We start from the raw sequence: 21,651 nt of genomic DNA, 5'->3' as shown, positions 1-21,651 counted from the left end.
AGCACCCATCGGTAGGTGTGTGGGCTGGATAGGTTGGAGTGAACTAAGTTTCAATGCCCATTGACATATATGAGAGCTGAATGGGATGTGGGACAGACTGGACCAGTCTGCTATACATACTGGCAAGCATGGGAACCAGCAGGGGAGCAGACCTGGTGAGGGTTAATGGAGTTACCCCAACTAGGCTGCAGCTCCCACTGGTTTACGTGGCCAAGTTTGTGGTGGGCAGGTTCAGGATGGGCTCCAACAACCATTGGTATGTGTAGAAGACGGGGCTGGAGGCAGAACTGACCCAGCAATTGCAACCTCCAACATATGCATAGGCTGATGGGGCGATGGACTGTGCTGGGCCCTGTACTGGCAAACACACCCAAGAATCTGGTCTGGGATCACTTCAGATGAAATTTCTTTGGGGATCCTCCCAGTTGAACTGCCAGACTCAGAAACCCAACCATAAAGAGAAGTGCAAGTTCCATGGTCTGACTTGGTCAAAGCTGAGCCTCCTCAGTGACTCAGACAGAGCAGTGGACAGCATATCCAGGTGCACACGAAGGATATGGTAGCACATTGGAGCCTGCAGAGGACACCTGATATAACATCAGAGGGCAGAACAAATTGATCAACTACCCCAGCCAAGACTTGGCAATGAAAATCTGGAAAAGTAGAGATGCTGGGGTGGACTGTGTCAGCCAGTGGATTCTGAAGAGATTTCATCGTGCTTGGAATGGTGAGATTGGCAGCAATTCAGAACAGTTGAACTAACGAAACCACTTGAGTAGTACCCTTGGAGCATGCCCCACATCAGGGACCCTGGGATGGTTGGGAAGGTGGGTGTGGCTTCTCCCTTTGTCCCTTTCCTCCAGATATAGGAAGGAAAAAAGAGTGTGGAAATAATGGTCTTATCCACTTTCCTGTATCCCTTTGAGCCCTAATAAACTATGATAAACTATGTAAAGATCATTGAAAAAAACAAAAAACAAAAACGGGTGCCCATATGGGCTCCTGGTACATGCAAGGAAAAGACCTTAGTCACTAGACTACTATGCTGGGTTTTATATATATATATACACACACACACACACACACACATATCTCCCAGTATATGATTTTGTTTGAAAAGCAAAGAGAGAAAGCTGTTCCAGCCACTGTTTCACTCCCTAGTTAGCTGTTACAGCCAACACTGGATCAACCCAAGGCCAGGAGGTTTATCCATGTCTTCCACATGGATACTGGGGCCCAAGCACTTGAGCCATCTTTTGCTGCTTTTTCCAGTCCATTAGCAGGGACCTGGATCACAGGTGGAGCAACTGGAACCATTACCAGAGCCCATTTGGGATGTTGGCATCACAGGCAGCGGCTTTACACCACAGTACTGGCCCCTTGTTGCTGCTGAGAGTTATACAAAGGAAGAGAGTGCTCTTTCACTCATTGGTTCACTCCTCAAGTAATTGAAACAGCCAGGACTAGGCCAGGCTGAAGTCAGAAGTCTGCAACTGCATCTTGGATGCAGGACACAAAGGATTTTTGACATCTGCTGCATTCATAGGTGCAATAGCAGGGAGCTGGATTGATTAAAAGTGGAGCAGCCAGGATTCGAACAACACTCATCTGGGATGTGAGCATCAAAGGCAGTGGCTCAATTTGCTGCCCCCACAACACTGGCCCCGTAGCCATTATTTATTAAGCACGTATTAACAAGTATCTTTGTGCTCCCGTATTTCAGTGTGTGGTCATATCCTCATTGAAGCCAGCACAGAAGTTCTTATCACCCCAAATTTTCAGATGGGACACTAAAGCTCAAAGAAGTTGTGACCTAGGATATTTTATCCATAACCTCATATTCCATGCTCCAATGTCCTCCCCACCCTCTCCACACACATGGAGAAGGGAATGCTGACTGTGTTGGGGAGATGGAAGAGTAGCAAAAACTCTTGGAAGAACTTGGAATTACAGTGGTTGGTGTAGTGGGATCCTACCTTCTACATTTTATCAATCCACTACAGTAGCAGCTGTAGGACTTTGGACTGCCTTCTATTCACAGTAGCAAGAAGAAGAAAGTATACATTTTAATGTTTTAAACAAGGGTTTATTTATTTTTTCGAAAGTCAAGTAAAATTTTTGCTGCATCTGATTCACTTTCCAAATAGGCCAGAATTAAATCAAAAGCCTAGAACTCCGCCTGGGCCTCCCAAGTAGGTGGCAAATACTCAAGTACTTGGGCCTGCATCCACTGACTTTCTCAGCACATTAGCCTGAAACTGAATCCAAAGTTGAACAACCAGGACTGGCATTTTACTTTGGGTTGTGGCCCTGGCAAGTGGCTTAAGCTGCTATACCAGAATATCCTCACCTGTATGATTGTTGGGAAGAATGTCTGGGATCTTGGATTCCAAAATCCCAGCGTCCCTGCAGAGTCAGCCTCTAATCCAAGACTTCTGATTCCATGAACTTGCTGGGCGCCCTCTCTGCGCCAAGAAAGGGAGTGCTGAAGCTTTGGACTCACTGTGCAGGAGGAATTAGGACTCTTCAGTGCTGTGAGTGCAGTGGAAGGAGTGATACCACCAGGGGGCGCCCTCCCCTCAATCGCTAGGCAGCCACAGTATATGGGAAAGCTCAAGAGCATTTTCTTTCCTTAAAGATACTGCATTTGAAAAAAAAAAAAAGATACTGCATTTGGTGAATGCTTTCATTCATATTGTGGCAAAAATCCTAGACAAAGCATAAGAAAAAAAATGTGTCTGTGACTGTTCTATCTCATAGATGGCACCAAAGTCCAGCAAAGACAAGGAAGAAGCTAAGATCACAGGATAACCTCAATGCAGTTATTTTGGCCCATGAGTGCAGTACCTTTTCTGCCACACCAATTGTTGCGATAATCCTACATGCCACCTACTGACTACCTGAATATCCACTTCAGCCATGGGCCTCCCCCTGACGCTCACTACACACTGTTGCTTCAAAGCAGGTCCAGCAGCCAAGCTGGACAGTAGTAAGAGTTAGTGTCTCACACCTGCCCACTCAGAGGCAAGCCAAAAGCTGTCGGAGTCATCACTGGCGCTTCACCACATCTTTGGAAGCTAGTCTGCTTTCCCATTCCCAGTAGAGAACCCTGGGGCTAGAACTCAAGAAACGTGCCCAGTGCCATTCTGCCCTCCTAGCCAGCTTCTCTGCTTAAGATCAGGCCTGGAGGCTCATCCAGACCTCTGTCTTGACCTTGGCCTGGTCTCATGTGCTGTATTTTCTACTTCAAAACACTGTCAAAGACCTTCTCCCCTTTAAGCCTAGTTAAAAATAAGCTATTGTCAACCACTTTGGAGAAGAAACTGGAACTTAAGGGAATGATTGGGCCAAAGCCACTTGACTTGTAGTATACTTGGATCTGGAACTAGGCAAAATGTCTGAGGACATTCTGTGTCCCTCTAGTAAGTCCAGCCCCTAGGGAATTGGGGGACTCAACAGCTAACGTAGGTTTGTGAGTCACAGGAGGTTGAATCTGCAACCCAGCATTCCTGTTTGACATTTACGTAACTGAAGAAATGATGTACTGCCATGTCTTGCAGAAGGAAATGAGCCCTTAGTTGTCGTCTACGGCCATACCACCTTGAACGTGCCTGATCTCGGAAATGAGCCCTTAGACAAGACACCACACGCCATCAGACACCAATAGACCGGGCTCCAGGACTTGCGCACTCGCAGGCATAGAGGCTATGGATTGCTCAGGAGAAGGGGCTTGAGGATATGTGGGAAGGGGAACCGCTGAGGGAGAAGTACATTACAGATGAGGAATGACTTCTGGGGACTTCACTGACCAGGCCACTGCACTTGCAGACCTGCATAGGATGTTGAGTGTCATGTCAGAAGATGGAGAGCAGAACAGGTTGGACAACTCTCCTGGTCAAGCTTTGGCAGCAAGGGTTTTGGTGAGTGGGTGCTCTAAGATGGACTGTGAGCTAATGGACGTTGGAAGGATTTTCTTAAACTTGGAGCAGCAGAAGCAGCCACATCTTGGAACTATCAAAACCATTCAGGAAATACTTTTGGAACATTCTTCCCCACTTCATCAGGGTTTCTAAGATGACATCAAGTGGACCCCCCACATCCCTGAATACTGATATAGCTTGGCAGCTGAGAGCAGCCCTCTCCCCATGTCTCACTCCCTTTCCCCTCCCCAGATATAGGAGAAAAGGGAAGAAAAGGAAAATAGGAAGCATTTGTCCCACCTGCCTTCCCCATGCCTTGACCCTCTCCGCCCTAATCAGTGCTCTTCATGGGCATGCATTCTTGTCAACTATGTGAACAGCATCAAAAATAAAATCAAAAAAAGTAATGAGCCCTTCAGTGTCAAGTATTAGCTACCTAATGAATGGTCAATGCTCAATTAAACATGTGGCTATTCTGTGACATGCTCTGCCTTTAAAATTCCTATGCTTTCACATCGGCAATGTTCAACATGGTAAGCCCTCACCATATCTGGCTATTAAATACTTGATGGGGCAGACATGTTGCTTGCAAGCACTGGGATCCCCTGTGAGTACTGATTCATGTCTCAGCTGCTCCACTGCCCATCCAACTTCCTGCTAATCGCCTGGGACTTCAGTGGAGGACAGCCCAAAGCTTCGGGACCCTGCACCTACATGGGAGACTCGGAGGAAGCTCCTGGCTCATAGCTTTGAATCTGCTCAGCTCTGGCTCCTGTGTCCATCTGGGGAGTGAATCAACGGATGGAAGATCTTTCTGTCTCTCCTTCTCTCTGTAAATCAGCCTTTTCAATAAAAACAAATCTTTTTTTTAAAATGTAAGGATCTCAGAAATTTTTTACATTAACATTAAAATTATATTTTGGACAGGCATTGTGGCACAGCAAGTTAAGCCACCACTGGGACACCCATAGCTCCTATCAGAGTTCTGGTTTGAGCTGAATCTTTTCCACTTTCAATCCAGCTTCCTGCTGATGCTGCTGGGAATGCAGGCCGTGATAGCTAGGTGCTTGGAGTTCCAGGCTTCTGAGTTCAGCCTGGCCCAGCCCTGGCTGTTGCATGCATTTGGGGAGTGAAGCAGCAGATAGAAAAATCTGACTTTCCCCTCTCACTGCCACTCTGTCTTTCAAATAAATTTTGAATTTTGTGTTATAAATTAAGTTACTGTATTAAAAAAAATATCTTTAGCTGTTTCTCTTTATGTATCAACACAGCTACTAGATTTTCACATGATTCATTTGTGCCTTACATTGTACTTCTATTGCACAATGCTGCCTGATACGGCTTCAAAAATGTAACTGGGGCTGGTACTGTGGTACAGTGGGTAAAGCCACTGCCTGCTATGCCAGCATCTCAAATGGATACTGATTCCAATCCCAGCTGCTTCATTTGCAATCCAGCTCCCTGTTTATGGCCTGGGAAGCAGCAGAGGATGGCCCAAGTGTTCGGCTCCCTTGTACTCAGGTGGAATACTTAGAGGAAGCTCCTGGCTGCCATTTCAGTAGCAAACTAACAAATGGAAAATATCTCTTTCTCTACCTTTCAAATAATTAAATCCTTTAAAAATATATATAATTGCTGCCACCTGCCTGGCCCTTGATTTACTTTGATGATGTGAAGTATACCTGTCAGAGCTTTAAATCTGGAATTCATTCCTGGCTGTGTGCTCTTGGGCAAGTCACTAAAATTTGTCCCTGTGGAAAGTTCCCCTGCTTTTACAAACAAATCAAAATAAAACTTCACTCCCTCACAAGGCTGTGGTAGGTATTAAATAAAACAGTAAAAGTAGCTGTGGCTCAGGACACCATACCCACTAATTTGCTTGTCTTATTTCATTTCATCCTTGGAAACTCCAGGACGGATGTTGGGACGATCTCCTCCTTCACTTAGTAGATGAGGAAATGGAGAGTGGCATGTGTGCAGGGTCTCTGGGCCACCACATGGTGCTGCTGTGCCTTGCACTGGAGGTAGAAGATGCCAAATAAACAAAAGGCAGGAAAAGAAGAGGTTGGCTGCCTCAGGACCCCGAGCAGTCCCTCCCCTGTGTGGGCCTTGCTTCCCTTTGGGGACAACAAGGGGATGGTGGGGAGAGATGGTGGAGGCATCAGCACCATGGGGTATTCAGACATCTCAGCATGTGCCTTTCTGGCCTTCCGTTGTCCATTCTGTGGGGATAAATGTGCTTTTCTGTTTGTTGTAATAACATTTGTAGGAGCTTTATATAGTGTTTCTGTCTGCTTACATTAGACGCTGTGTATTATAGTTAAGAGTCTTTCACCATTTCCCATATAAACCTTGTTTTTTATGGGTTTGGGAGTGCTCAGCTGTAAAAACTCTCTCCACTGGAAAAAAAAATTTTTTTTTTCCAAACAAATTGGGTTTAAATCAGGAGTCTAGTTTCAGACACTTTAGAGGGTGCATATTTTTTTTATTCCCAGTCACTTTTCATTTAAAAATGAGGCTGACTGATTCCTTAGTTTCATTTCTTTTACGAGGATTAGGCAAGATCATTAGCTCAACTGTTAGTGGCTTGAAGAGAGCCATCACACAGCGGGGTTTTCTCCCCTGACCCTCTCCAGAGCCCCGGAGCTGAAGCCTGCCGGCCCACCTTGTCACCCTGCTCAGTGGGCTCTGGCACCCTAAGCTGGTCACTTCACCTCCATGAATCTCCTGCCCCAGCTGCCTTCTAGCCAGTGGTGAAGAAAACGTGCTAGTAGGAGTATGCGAGCACGTGGACAGGAGAATGTGTTGTGCCAATGCCAGAGGCTGCAGCCAGGATCCCACATTGTACTGAGTTATCCCCAGCAGACAGTCAATTCTGGGCATCACAATTAGGTAGTCAGAAAAGCATCTCCAGATCTTGGAGCCCACCCTCTGCCTCATTTTATAGATGGAGCCACTCGGAGACCTAGCATGGAAAGAAGGTTCCAGGCAGAAGGCTGGTGGTCAAACCCTACACTCTGGTGAGTACATCCTTCCTCTTTTTCTTTTTCTACATACTGTGAGGAACAAGGAGCACTGGATTGTGAGAAGCAGAATTTGGGTGCACATATGCACGCGTGCATATACACACACACACCCTGGAGGTGCTCCAAGGTATAGAGAAAAGCCAGGGCTCTAACCACTCGCAGAACTGCATGTTGATCCAAGCCTGCTTTTCTTGGTCTCAATGACCTTGAGTGAAGTCTTCCACCTCTCTGAGCTCCCATGCCTCCACGTCAATCTCACAGAGCCCTTGTGAGGGTTCTATGAAATAATGCCACCTCAGGGTTTACACCATTCCTTTTCTGAATGGTAACTATTATTATAATGGCATTTATCAAAAGGGTTTACATGTTTAAAAAAAAAAAGCAAAAACAATTTCCTGTGTTGAAGCAAACAGCATGGTCTTCAAGATAATTACCATTACAGGTTAATGACTAGTTACTACCAGGACTTTTTTCTTAGTCATTTATATTGTCCTGTGAGGAGCACGTGGGGAGCAAACGATTGTTGAATAAACATGAGAACGCAATCTAAGTGTGCTGGCAGCAGGAAAAATTAGGAGGAAGTCGCAGCTTAATTTTTACTGTAAAAGTAAATCCATATTCATTGTAAAAACAACATTTGGAAAAATATAGCTAAGCAGGAGGAGAAGTGAAAATCACCCTCTCTCCCACAAGTCAGAAGTGGAAATATGAATGTTTTAAGACTCCACTTTTTTCTCCATGGCTGTTTATCTATTTATCCTTGATGTGGCACTCACCATGGACAATATTTAGCAATGCAGGAGGAGCTTTCTGCTCCATGCATCGTGAGGAATTTGCATTCAGTTCTCACATTTTTTCCCCTAGCAAGTGAGTGGTAACTCAATAGGATTTCTTTAACCAGTTCTGTAATTACAGTTTGTGGGGATCCATCCCTAGTTCTCACTCTCCAAAAAGGCCTGTAGTCAAAGCTTTGTACCATGATAAATTCTGGAATTTATTCTTAAGTTCAATACCACACTGATTTCCCCCTATGTTAAAAAAAAAAAAAAAATTACATATTTGGGCCCAGCACAGTAGCCTAGCAGCTAACGTCCTCGCCTTGCATACCCAGGATCCCATGTGGGCGCCAGTTCTAATCCCTGCAGCCCCACTTCCAATCCAGCTCCTTACTTGTGGCCTGGGAAAGCAGTTCAGAACGGCCCAAAGCCTTGGGACTCTGCACGCACGCACGTGGGGGACCTGGAGGATTGACTCAGCTCCAGCCTTTGCAGTCGTTTGGGGAGTGAATCATCAGACAGGATCTTCCTCTCTGTCTCTCCTCCTCTCTCTGTGTCGACTTTGCAATAAAAATAAAATAAATAGCTTTTTTTTAATTACATATTTAATTCAGAAAGAATAATCACATGGCCTCTTCAGGATTGAGGAATCCTGGACTGAGAATAAGAAAGATTCAGCTAACAGAGCAGGATGGGAGCTGGTGGAGTGAGGGAGTAGGACCCTTGTTAAACTGGTGGCTCTGCTTCCCTGTTGTGCCCTGAGGGCCTAGGACAGGGCTCAAGTCCTTCATTCCTTGGTTCCTTGTTGGAGTGAAGGCCTGGGTTGGTGGCAGGGGGAGGGAGGAAGGTGGGCAAACATCCCTTTGGGCACCAGTTCCCAGGCTCAGGGTCTGACCTGGGGATTAAGTCAGGCTGGAGCTCCATCTCTGGCAAATGACAGAGGAGGAGGGTTCCCTGTTGCAGTGGCCGTTGAACCCCTCAGTATCCTACTGCTTCACCAGCAAGGAAAGCACACGGGTGCACATTCCTCCCGTGCCTGGGATACTTCCCCCAGCTAAAAATAACCACGGGAGCTGGACCCTATGTATAGCCCTGGAGGTCTGTCCGAATCTACACTAGTCCTGGGTTCGAATCTACACTAGGTCTGGGGGCAGGGGTGGGGAGGAATTTAGATCACTGGCTCACTGGGATTCAGTTTCCCCCTTGTGTTCCAGGATTTCTAGACTTCTGATTTCTAAACCCTCTTGGAACGTTTAGAAACTTTTCTTTTTGTGGTGTGTGTTCTTCCCAGAGGAGGCCCTTAGGGCTGAGGCCGGGGGAGGGGTGCGTGCTGCAGCGGCTCATTACCGCGAGGTGTTGCCCTCGTTAAACTGCAGGCCTTTTTGATCTGGCTGCGGGACTAGAGGGAATAAAGAACAAACTAGGGGTAACGGGGTGGGGAAGACGTAGGGTGACGCTCACTTCCCCCATCTTTTATTAACTCGTTCGTGTCCGAGAAGACCCGGGTGGACTGTCAGCTCCTGCCATGGTGTTTATAGCCAAGGCTAATAGGGCCCCATATTCACCCCATGCCCGGGTGAGGCGTCTGAGGCACGCCTATGCTGCAATAATAAGGACCCTAGAGCTGCCCAGTGCCTCCCTTCTGGTCCCTGAGGCTAACGCCCAGCCCAGGGATGTAGAGTGGAAACGCTGCAGGACTGTGCGCCCCCTGCCACCTCCTCAGCGGGGAGTGTTGGAAATCCAAGTCAGCAAGTCAGCGTTAGGAGGTACTGGCACATGCTTACTCAACTCGGTATTTACCCATTATTGTTACGAAAACATAACCACCCTTGTTTATCTGCCCCCAGCATAGCCCAACTCACATGCTTGCTCCTGGGCAAATTTGTTCACTCGCACAGCCAGGCAAGGGTGTGCATGGGGGGACTCAGAGGTCGCTATCCGGCATCAGAACCAGATTGCCAGCAGACATTCTCTTTCTTTGCACAAGTCCATGGGCTCTCATGAACCTGGGGGATGCTCTGTGGCCAGAGAGAAACCAAAATGTTTGCATGCAGGCATAATCGCCTCCAAGCTTCTTTTACATATCCATAAAATCACAGTGGCCACCGCTGGTTCCAGTTTCCTGCCTGCTGGGAGCTGTGCTAAGCCCACTCTTGTAGCTCCCTGCACAGCCTTCGGTCTCATAAGGGTGGTGCCCAGCCTCCAAGTTCAGAATTTCACAGGCTCCAGAAAGATTCCAGAGCCTACACCCCGCTTCCAAGCCACGAGCCACATGGCCCTGCAAATGTTCTTTCCTTATGGGATAGGCGCCCTTCCTTACCCAAACCACTGTGTGCATGTGGCAGCATGCCTACTAACCCACAAAGCAGGTAGGGACTGTGGATCCAGTCTCCGGATTCAGGTAGGTCATCCGTCTGTGTTCGCACTATGAGGAGAAAGTTGCTTCTTGGTTTGGGTTTGGCTTTGCTCTGAGCCTTCTTGCCTTCACTTCGATTTGGTGTTTACCCCTGGAGCAGGGGCTAGAGCACTGGGGCTCTGCTCTGGAGCCCGCAGAGACATCACATAGGCTCTGGGGAAATTTCAGAAAACTTTTTTTTTATTATTATTATTAATCAAGAGCATAGATACTGCTTTGGCAAAGGGAGGACGGTGAGTGGCCATACAGTTTTGAGGTAGAAAAGGGGTGGGCATGGAGGCATTAGACAAACACCTGAGCAACAGGCACTTTAGGTAGTTTAAATACATAAAAACTTCCCGACATGGGTAAGTTTTTATTTACAAAGAATCAAGAAAATAAAAGGAGAAAGAATAAGAAAAGAGAGTGTGTGTTTCCCTTGGAACTAAGTAGGAAATGCAGCCACAAAATAAAATAAAATAAAATGCTACTGCGGAAAGGAAAACAACAAAAGGGAACTCTCCATCTTCCTGCTTTTGGTTCTCTTCCCCAGCCAGAACCACGGGTTCTTCTTACTGTGTTTTAATAAGAGACGAGGGTGGAGAGAAAGCCAAAAGAAGGGCAGGATGGCCTTGGCACTAGGCTGTCACAGTTCATCCCAGAAGGGTGGGTAGGGTGCATCTTCGGGCGCCTGGCTCCTCAGTGTCCTTGCTGCTGCTGCCTTGAGCCTCCAAGAACCACCCTCAAAGGAGGTGGATATATATATAGATATAGATATATATATTTCTCTTTCTCTTAATGTATTAAAAACAATTTCAAATGACATTGCACGTGCGATCCAAGTGTGTGGTTGCAGCAGGCAACCGGCCAGCATTCAGCAGAGGCTCCCACAATCCGGCCGCAACCCAGAGCCTGGACTTCGCCGCCCACCGCCGTCCTATGTTCCTGAGGCCCCGGGGGTCGTTGGCCAGCCGTGGCCCGTCCTTGGCTCAGGGCTCAGCTCACTGGTTCAGCTCCAGAGCCCAGACCTGCTGCGGCCAGCCGGTGCGCCCTTTCATCCTCTTTTCTCCAGGGCCCAGAGCCGGAGGGAAGCCTTCTTGCTGCTGCTGAAGGGATGACACAGGAGAAGAGGGGAGGAAGAGAAAGAGAAGATTGAAATATTTCTGCTCCAATCACCCTACGTGGAGTGACTGGGGGAATAGGTGTCGGGAGTCTTTAAATAAGTGACGGATTTCTGTTTGCAAAATAGGCAAACAGGCTCATAAATTAGCCTTTATGCATGCCAAGTTCCTGGGACCCGGGATGGGATGCACGACTTGGGAAGGTTGGGTAAGGAGACCTCTGTGCGGCTGGTGACACTGTTGCCGCACCCTGAGGCCCTTGCGGTGCCTACAGAAGATATCAGCAGGGTGGGATCAGGAGGGCTAGCTATCAGCAGGTCTTTACCCACTCCATGCACACAGTGCCCAACCACTGACTCTCCAGCGTGATTCAAGGAGTTGGGTCCATTTTGAGCTAGAGCTCCGGAAGGAAGGGGAGTCAGCCTGGCCTATCCTCCTCTTTCCTTCTCCCAGCAGGAATCCAAGCAAGGCTCCCAGAAGGAGGTAGGCTCGAGGAGAGGGATCGGGATCTGCCCCCAGAACTTACAGCCTGGCGCCACCGCGGCCAGCCTCTCCCCCAGCCTAAGGCAGCAGTCAGAGACCCGATGGCTATCTGCCTTTCAACCTGGTCCCAGGCCGGCAAGCTTCTCCTTTTCTCCTGACTTTACTACAGTCAGATAAAACCCAAGTGAACGGGGCTGCTCCTGGCCTGGAGGTACCAATGTGGGGAAACCAGTTTTCTAGCCCAGAAATCTCTGCACCCATCCAGCGCCTTCCTGAGTAGCAAAACTGAGTGCCAAAAAGGTTCGCCCTTACACCAGGGGAGGCAAGAAAGGGATTTCCAAGAGAAGGGATTTCCAAAGCCAAAAATAAGTTGGGAGGGGGTGCTGGGGATGTGCCAAGCCATGGAGATTGCCTGCGAAATCAGTCCCCGGGCCCTGAAGAGAGGAGCCTCCTGGGTGCTCTCTTGCAAAGGAGTGAAAGAACTGACTTGTCTCACCCCAGCTTCACCTCTGACACCCCTTTCCACTCTTGGCCTCAGTACTGAGGACTGATCTACAGCAATGAGCCTTTAAAACAGTAACAGCCGCAAACACTCATATTTAAGCAAGCCCATATACTCCTACCCACATTCCTATTAACCTGACTTCCAGAAGAGCCCAGGGATGGATCGGGACCTGTCCAAAAAGGAGTAATGTGCCCAGTGTGTGTGCATTTCCCCTTTGGCAGAGGTTTTCAATGGATTCTTAACAGAGCCCTGAGAATCAATCCCAAAGGGCTAAGATTCTGGTTCCCTGAGCCTATCCCACATTACAGATAAAGTCAATTATGAATTTGTCTCTCACACACACACACTCAGATATGGAGGCCATCTCAGAACTCTCTGTAGCCTTTCAAAAACATCTCAGGAGACAGCACAGTTCCCCCCCCCCGACCGACCCCCCTCCCCCCCCCCCCCCCCCCCGCCACTCCCGCTAGAGCAGCTGGGTCTCAGGACTCACCAACTCCCTTTTCCGTTTGCTATCTCGGCCGCCATCCACTTTCTTGAGTTCAGCTTTAAAAGCCTCGGGATCTCCCGCCTGGGCATCCTTGGCCAGCACGTCCATCAGGTAGGCGATGTAGCTGGTGGCCAGACGCAGAGTCTTGATCTTGGAGAGCTTGGTGTCAGCCGGCACGTTAGGGATGCACTCGCGCAGCTCTGCGAACGCGCTGTTAATGCTTTCTGTGCGTCTCCGCTCCTTCTTGGGTCCCGAGCCCTTCCGCCGGCCCAGGCGACCTCCCAGCGCTTCCAGCCTCCCAGGGCTCTGGCCAGGCCTGGCGTCAGGACCGTAAGTGGCGGCGGCCGCAGCGGCTGTGGGCGGTGGCCCTCCCGCAGGGAAGTCCGGGGCCGCGTCAGCCGGGCTCAGCAGCCAGCTCTGGAAGTAGGGCCTCTCCTGGTGACAGCGCGAGGCCGGGCCGAAGAGGAAGGGCTCGTGGAGCATGGGGTGCGTGGGATGCGCGTGGTGATGGTGATGATGATGTGCGTAGCTGCCCACGAGGTTCATTTTGGAGCGGCTCTTGGCTTGCGCCGCCAGCCCGATTAACGCCGCCCCATGCGCCCCAGAGACTACTTTAGCCACCGGTGGGCTCTGGGGCCGCGCCCTGCTAGGTGCAGGCTTCAGGGGAGTCTGGGGACAAGGATAATGACCAGACGTGCTGCTCTCTGCTTTCCTGCGGGTCTTGGTCCGGGGCGCGGGAGCGATGCCCTAAGACCTGTTTAACCCTTCTGCGGACTCGGCTTCGGGCTCCGGTTTATATAAGGCCGCGGCTTTGAAGTCAACCTCTACCGAGAGCCAATGGCAGGGGGGCGGGGAGGAGTAGAAAGGGGGGTGGCCGTCCCAGGTTTTACGCTCTGCTAACGCCACTCGGAGCGGCCTGCGGGGACAGCAGAGACGCCCCGCCTCCGCCCCTCCCCCAGTTCCCAGCGCCTGGGCGGGGGGGAGGGGGGTGGTAGCGGCTGGACGCGTGAAGCTGGGGCCCGCCAGCGTTCGGGCCTGTGGCTACCACCCTATCCGCGAACCCACGGACCGGAATCTGGAATCCAGGAGCGAAAAGGTCTTCTACAGCCCACCCCTCGAATTTACAGGCAGGGAAACCAAGGCCCAAAGAAAACAAGGGTTATGTTTCTATAATTCAGAAGAGGACTCCCAGCCGGTCTCGTTCTGGAGCTACCAATGCGTGGCTCCGCGTCGCGGGTGGAAGAAAAGACGCGGCTTGGCGGGGCGGGGAGAAGTTAGGCCACGATGTTCTTCCCGAACCCCCGCCGACTCTGTCTTCGCCATCCGCCCCTTCTTGCCGGATTGGGAGCCATACGTGCTTGCCCTGGCTGCAAGTCCACCAGTTCTAGCCTTGTCCTGGGCAGAAAGGCCGGCAACCAGCCAGCCTAGGAGCCATTTCAGAGGCTGGAGACGGGGTGGAGCTGGGGGTTAACCGGACGGGGATGCTTAGGCAAACTCCAAGTCCATGGGTGTTTCTGGTTCGTTGCAAGCTGGAGCGCTGAGATCCCCGATTCCAGCCTCCTAGGCGCGCCTGATGGGCGGCTGCGGCTGACGCTGAAGCCCTCCGGCGGCGGCTTGGGTCCTCGGTCATATTACCCCGCAGGACTCCAAGCATCTCTTCCCGCAGTTCTGGCACAGAATCCGGGGGCTCGGCTTTGCGGGGCCGCCCCCACTCTGAGAATTTTTGACTCAGTAAGCCAACTGTGCCAGACAGCACGGTTCTGCCGCAAACCTGCTGCGGCACGGACCACGATGCGTGCATCCACGAGGCTGGCGCGGCTCGGGCCGTCTCACGCGCACTGCGAGGTGACTTCGTACAGACTGCTCTGGCGTGCCCGAGTCTCCTAGTGGGCTTTCCCCGGGGCTGACGTGGGAACCCGGCAATCTCCGGGCAGTGACAATGCAAACTGGAGGGCCAGGTCTTACTTCGCCTTACACTAACTTCCCTGCTCAACTCCGGGAACCCTCCATCTTTGCCACTCTTGTCCCTGCGCCTCGCTCCTTCCCTGGCCAGGATGCAAGGCATTGCGCCTTTCAAGAACAGTAAAGAAAGATGTGCGCCTGAAAGATGATCCACTCAGGGGCTCTTTTCAGAGGGCAGACGCGTTATTTATCCATTCACTCAACAACTGCTGCTGCCCACAAAGTGCCTGGCACAAGTCACTAGTCAAAAGGCGAGAGGGGACGGTTGGCCGTTTTCTATTACGACTAGAAGAGTGCAGCGCGGAGCGGACCAAGAGTTTTCCTGCAAGTAGGTTAGTGTGCAGCTCAGTGGAGGGACTCACGCCACGCCGCGGCGTAATGAAAAATGGTGCGCTCGGGAATGGGACGCTGACTCCTGAACGGGACAACAGGTTCCACCTGAGGGAGCTGGGCGCGACGGAGGATCCGATGTGCCGTGGGCGGAGGAGCGGGGCCAGAAAGGTCCGGATTTCCAGCCCGAGGCGGGCTGCAAAGCCGACTCTCGCCCTACGCCTGGCGCCAGTAGTTCTAGGGTTGAGCACAGCCAGAGGCTCCCGGGGAGCGAGCGCCGGTGCTCCGCCAGCTCTACGGGTTCCCGCGCCTCTCCAGCCTAAAGGCGTTCCTGAGACGAGTGCGGATGTGGAAAGTAATGACTCGGTGGAGCTGCACCTCAGTGCTGCAGACGCACACACAGTCTTTTTCTTGATTCGGGGCACGGCCACCGCTCCGCAGCCTCTTACTGGGGCGCTCGAAGCCATGGCTTTTCACAAGCACATGGACGCGAAACAAGCCGTACTTCCTCAAGCCTGTCTATACAGACGCCCCCAAAGTAAGTGTAGTGTCCCAGCGATCACATTTACCCTCTGCGCCAAACATTCAAGATTCATTCATTTCTAAAATTTTAGATGTTGTCTCTGTCACCATAGGGTACAAGCCAGACGTGCTCCATCTCCAAGCCATTTCCAGTTCCACACTCAGGCGCTCACAAAGACGGCAGTCACACCCTAAGAAACAGGCAGAAGTACCATTTTACATGAATCTTAGAAATTTCACACAGGTACAACCAATTTGCTATTTCTTGCAATCCCACCCCGCCCCCGCAAAGGTACACAAACCACAAACTTCCAACACCTCCTCTGCCCCCATGCCACATTTTTGTATTCTCAATGTCTCTGCTACACCGTGGGTCCCACAAGCACACACAAGGACAAAACCATGGTTAGCATTCCATTTGCAAAGGCGCTCACACAAGTAGACATGCTCGCAGGCTGACATGTTACACATAGGCACGCAAATTCCACACTCCACACTTAGGTACATATCCTGAGCCTTCCCTCTCAGAGGGAAGTCGCGATCGCAGGCCCTGGAAGTGAAAAAGTACTGTGGTGTGTACATTACCAAAGCCCTCACAAACAGTAAGCACAGTCACCCACACATAAACACTGACTGACTGAGCTCCTCACTTGTTCACAGACACTGGCCCCAACCACATCTATCTCCCAGGGCTGCACATGCTCTTCAGATATAGCTAGTTAGTGGAGTGGAGAGTGAATTGTCAGTACTGGGTGAGGAGCCCCAGCTCCAAGAGGACCCTGAGATATGTTGGGAATTGAGGGTCAAGTTTGGGGGCGGTGGGATGTGGGTAGTCACTGAGCGCTCTGCTCCTCATCCTTCCTAGATTCAGATTCGAAGTCCTTTGTACAGTAATGCTCGCACTGATGGTGCAGTCTCCAGCACTGGCTGGGGCTGCAGCTGCAGTTGGTGCTGTGACTGAGGCTGGAGCTCAGGCTGGGGTTGAGGCTGGAACTGTGACTGAAGTAGGGCTGGGGCTGAGGTTGGAGCGAGGGCAGAGGCAGAGGCTGGAGCTGAAGTTGGGACCGGAGCTGAGGCTGGGGCTGTGACTGGGGCTGAGGTTGGAGCTAATGTCAGAGGCTGGAGCTGAGATGGGGTTGGAGCTGGGGCTGGATATGGCAGATCAGAATGAATGTAGGGAAGACAGCGAGGCACCAAGGCTCCAGATACACTTTTCAGGAGCCCTCAGCATGCTCTTAAGGCTATGGGAGGTTGGGGAGAAGCTCAGGTGTGTGAGAACGGCACAAGTGGGACCTGATAAACATCTTTTCTCGCTCTGCCCCAGACCCCATGGTAGGTGGTCATCTAACACTGCCTTAGGCACTAGATTTGAGTTGTGACTCACCCTAGCCCCTCACTGTGTCTTGTCCAGGTCAAGTCTGTTGCCTGCCCCCTTTGCAAAGGGGACAGAATATATAGTCTGGAGCTCTGACTTCCCAACTGCCTGCTGCTGCTACACGAGCTGCCTTGGTTCCTCCCTAATGCTGACCTAGCGCCCCACTCCTGGGCCTCAGTGGAACTACCCTTTCCATTGCTCTGGCCCACTTCTAAAGACCAGGAACCATGAGCTGGGGACTCAGGGAATCTACCAGCCAGCCTGCAGCCCTCACAACCTAGAGAGTGCCTACAGGAGGTTAGAACCCTTAGCACTTTCAGTAGCAGGCTTCTTTTTCCATTCTGCCTACCATCACCCTCCGGAAGCCTCCAGAAGAGCAGGGACTCTTCCTAAGTTTCACAGCGTATCAACTTAAGTGCACAGAGGTGAGACGTTTGGATTAAAGGAGCGCTGGACTCAGGCACTCCTGGGTCATTGTGTGCTCCACCCCATCCACCCAGGGTTGGCTTAGCATTCAGTAAAGTGAAATCAGCCCTTCTAATTCTGGATCAATAGCGGCTGTTTTAGGAGCACGCATTTCACAGAGGGTAGGAAGGGAATCAGAGGAACCTGCAGACCACAGCTTTCTATCGGTAAAGCAGAGGAAGCCAGGCCAATGGATTCCACCCTGGGCGCCTGACCTGACCCTGCCTGCTCACTGTATGCTGCCTCAGCCTTAACACTGGGAAGGCTGGAGGTGGAAACCAGCCAGCACCAGGTGGCCCTTAGGTAGCCAGACCCCGATTTCTAGCTCCAGGTAACCCCTACTCCACACCCATTTCCCTTCCTAAAAGGATGTTGGGGAGGACCCAGGTCCCCAGTCTGTACAGTGGCTGCTCAAAGAACCAGGAGACTTCAAGTTTCCCCAGCAAGCCCAGGGGCTGTGTGGAGGCTCCCTCCCCTGCCTCGTTCCCTCTTTCGCTGTCACCCCTACCCTGGACTAGCAAGCCTTGGAAAGCCCGCGCCGCGGCGCCTACCGCAAAACCTTCTCCCGCCGCATCCCGTGACCTTGACGCCACGAACAATCCCCGCACCGGACCCCTTATCTAAATAGGGCAGTAAATCAAGGCCCTGTCAGGGCCCGGGTAATTACAGGAACTCCATAAAAAGGCCCCGGCCGGCCGCCTGTTTATATTAGCGCGGTGTAAAATATTCTCGCTGTCTTGGGGAATCGCGTCGCGCAGTAACGCGCCATAAATCAGCCCGCGGGCCATTTACCCCGCAGCTTGAGCGCGCAAATCCCTTAAACATTTCTCTGCTGAATCTAAAGAGGGTCTAGGACTTTCCAATCTGGCCCCGGCTTGCTCCTCTGAGGTGGGGGACGGCCGGGGGCAGGGGATGGATTTCTCACAGAATGAAAACGTTCCTGCGCTTCACCGATACGCCAGAGTAGGAAGTTTACTGAGAGCTGGTGAGGGGAATTACTTTGTAAGTAGAGCCATCGCGCCCAGAGAGCTGACTGAACTTCCGTAAGGACACACAGCAGGGAGGCTAATCAGACCTTACCCCCTCCCCCCTTTTTTTAAATTTATTCGTTTGAAAGACGGGAAGAGATAAATCTTCCATCTGCTGGTTTACTCCTCAAAAGGCTGAAAACAGCTTGCTCAAGCTGGGAGCTGGGAACTGCCTGCAGTTCTCCAAAGTGGGTGGCAAGGACCCGCGTAATTGTGCCATCCTCTGCTGTCTTCCCCTGAGCAGGAAACTGGATGGGAAGCAAAATTGTCAGGGCTGGAATGGGTGTAGCGTTGTTTAACTCACTGTGCCCCATTGCCAAGCCCCAAGCCCAGACCTCAGGGAGCTGATATCCATCCACCACAGATTCTGTGCCTCCTCCAAAGGATTCAGATCCCAAGCTTAGTTCTTATCTTTGACCTAGGGTTCCTCCGCTTTTCTGCGGCTGTGCACAGAATAACCTGTGAATTCTCATCTATTCAACTGCGGCTTCTGACTCCTTGGGCTGTCTGCAGGTGGCAAAACAAGCCCAGAGGGTGAGGAGGGACTTGACCAAGTGCACACATCTCAAAATCACAGACTGTTATTAAAAGAATTTATATTGGCCCCTCTACTCCATTCCTCCTTTCCCAACGAAAAACCGAAAGGGAGAAAGTGAATGTGTGGAGGGATACAACTCTATCCTCTCTTGTTCCTAACAGTCTCAAAAACAGCATATCTACTCAAGGAAAGCAGGCTGCTGTCCATTGTCTAATGAGTAACATAATTCAAACTTATGGAAAAAGAAGATTAAATTTTCCATGTCTTCCCTCCAGATTTGGACCAGAAAATCCAAGGGAGAATTAAACATGGATGTGTTTTCTCCCTCCACCCCTTTTCTCCGCCTTCTCCCCCCCCCCCCCCAATTCCCTTTCTCTTCCGAAGTCTGTAAATGACAATGTGTTTACACAAGTTTTTATGTCGTCTGAGCTTCGTCCCGGCTCCGTTTCCTCCTCTGTGTATTTTCCGCGCAGAGAGATGTCTGCTTCGGGACACGTTCAACCTAAACAGAACCCTGTCTGATTGGAAAATGTATTTATTTGAAAAATCGTAACTCACAGTTTTGGTTGAAAACGGCCCCCAAATTTATGGGGTAGCTTGGGGCGCGGTGGTTGTAAATCAAAAAGTACTGGATACCCCCTCTTCCCTTCCATCCCTCCAACCCTTCTCATCCTAGAGTAGTTGGGGTCAGGCTCTCCCCAGCACCCGCAGACCTGGCTCCTTCCGGGTGCTCTGCTGCCCCAGGAGAGCCTCGGCTCCAGTCCCTTGGAGTGGTGAGCTGCCGCTGACAGGCAGGTGGATTTCACTCCAGTTCCTTCAGGACAGTTTCATGCTGGTCAGCTTCCAGTGATCAGTGTGCGGTGGATAATCAATACGGTCTGCTGAGCACCAGTGTGGTTTAGGTGTGTGGCGAGTCTCTGTTAGTCTCATGCTTGCTAGTGTTGCAGAACTCGGGTCCCTAACATGCTGTGGGAGCTGGTTTTTTTTTTTTTTAGATTTATTTTTATTATTTTTTTAATTGGAAAGGCGGATATACAGAGAGGAGAGACAGAGAGGAAGATCTTCCGTCCTATGATTCACTCCCCAAGTGAGCGCAACGGACCGATACTATGCCGATCCGAAGCCAGGAGCCTCTTCCGGGTCTCCCATGCGGGTGCAGGTTCCCAAAGCCTTGGGCCGTCCTTGACTGCCTTCCCGGGCCACAGGCAGGGAGCTGGAAGGGAAGCGGGGCTGCCGGGATTAGAACCGGCACCAATATGGGATCCCAGGCATGCAAGGCGAGGACCTTTAACCACTTGCGCCACCGCGCCGAGCCCTGTGGGAGCTGTTTTATGCCAAGGAGACTTATCTCTAATGTGAAGATCACTTTCACTCTCGAATGTTGCTTCCCAGGTCAGAGGAATATTTTCCCCCTATTTAAACTGATTTCCAGGACAGAGATAGAATAAATCCACTTCACCTGTTGCCATCATGCTGATTTTAAGAACAGGGTGGGGATGAGAGAGAAGGCTGGAACTAGGAGTGGCCACGCGGGTGGGGTGTCCTGGTGTGTGCTGTGCCCTTCACAAGCAGACCCGGGGTCTGCTTTCTCCTGCAGATGCACAACCGAGCCACAAGCATCTCTTTCTGACTAGATCTTGGACTTCTCTGCCTATCCCCACTGGGAACAGAACAAGCTCTTGTTGTCTCCAGGAGGATTTGGGTCTCCATTCAAAACTCCTGGGCTCTTTTCTCCAGGGTAGGCAAAACAGTCTGCTGCGGGCAGCAACCTGGCTCTTGGAGACAACTGTGGTGGCGGCTGGAGGACTGTGCGAAGTCAAGCTTTATCCCAGCCCACCCGCTGCCTGCAAGCCCATTCACTGACCCAAGCCCTCAGCCACCACCTGCCAGGAATGATCTACGCTGAGTAGCATTTGTTTTAAAGAAATGCAGTAAATTGGGCAAAGAAAAGCCGTTCTGATCGCCCCAATCTGGTGAGATTCAGAATGTCCCAGTGTTGGAGAGAGGCTCCCCTTCCGCTCCACTCCCCCTTAAAACTTGTATCTAACACAGGGGAAGAAATGGCCCCTTCTCCCACTCTAAAGTGGGATCCACACCACATCTACACACCGGTGAGCCCGAGTCAGACAAACTTCTAAATTAATTCTTTTGAAAAAATATTGTCAATGTTTATTAACACATAACCATAACTCTTGGGGAATTTGCAGTATTAATCTTGGGAAACGAAAAACAGCCCAGTTGCTGGTAAAGATGCTGGGTCTTCAACCTTCCCCTTGGAGCACAGGCAGCCTTGAGGGTCTGCAGAGAAGAAGCTGTTCTTATTAGTCCTGTTACCACACACGGGCTGGGCTAGATCCGTCATCATGGGTCTCATAACTGTAAACACACTTTAAAAGAGAAAAACAACAACGGAATGTAATGTTGCCACTGGGAAAATGCTCAACCCTGGACTTGCTGGTCTGGGTGCTTTCCGTTAAATTTCTAATTTTTTCAGGGGTCTTCATGGTCTGTTGTGTAACGAGGGGAATCCTTTCTTAAAGTGTCATGGATGGGTGGAAGTGCCATGGTTCCAGGAGGGACCAGGGAGTGGAGTGGGAACTCCTACAACCTCAACAAACTGGGTTGTTTCTGGCCACCTTGCCATTGCAGCCACCTTGGAAGTTGCAGCCCCTGTCTGCTCCCTCTGCTGCAGCAGCTCTGGAGTGAGTAGATGAG

At 50.8% G+C, this 21,651-nt stretch overlaps 1 protein-coding gene across 2 annotated transcripts; it reads right to left on the bottom strand.

Annotated features, from left to right (window-relative positions):
* Positions 1-11,118: 11,118 nt before the first annotated feature.
* HAND1 (heart and neural crest derivatives expressed 1) lies at positions 11,119-13,517 on the bottom strand. Of its 2 annotated transcripts, XM_040992873.1 has the most exons (3): positions 12,720-13,517; positions 11,373-11,375; positions 11,119-11,223 (listed from the first exon to the last, which is right to left on the bottom strand). In XM_040992873.1, exons 1-3 carry the CDS (start codon positions 13,260-13,262, stop codon positions 11,119-11,121), a joined length of 651 nt encoding a protein of 216 aa, XP_040848807.1. In that variant the 5' UTR covers positions 13,263-13,517. The 2 variants fall into 2 exon arrangements, with proteins under 2 accessions (XP_040848807.1, XP_040848720.1); XM_040992786.1 differs by lacking the exon at positions 11,373-11,375.
* Positions 13,518-21,651: the final 8,134 nt, after the last annotated feature.

This window comes from Ochotona curzoniae, unplaced genomic scaffold (genome assembly GCF_017591425.1).
Source record: "Ochotona curzoniae isolate NIBS_2020 unplaced genomic scaffold, NIBS_Ocur_1.0 contig_1, whole genome shotgun sequence".
NCBI lineage: Eukaryota > Metazoa > Chordata > Mammalia > Lagomorpha > Ochotonidae > Ochotona > Ochotona curzoniae.
The sequence above is the reverse complement of the archived record's forward strand: the minus strand, read 5'-3'. Positions and strand labels throughout refer to the sequence as shown.

Bases quoted from the DNA above. Each gene is read 5' to 3' on its own strand.
- HAND1 (XM_040992873.1), bottom strand. From the start codon at position 13,262: ATGAACCTCGTGGGCAGCTACGCACATCATCATCACCATCACCACGCG.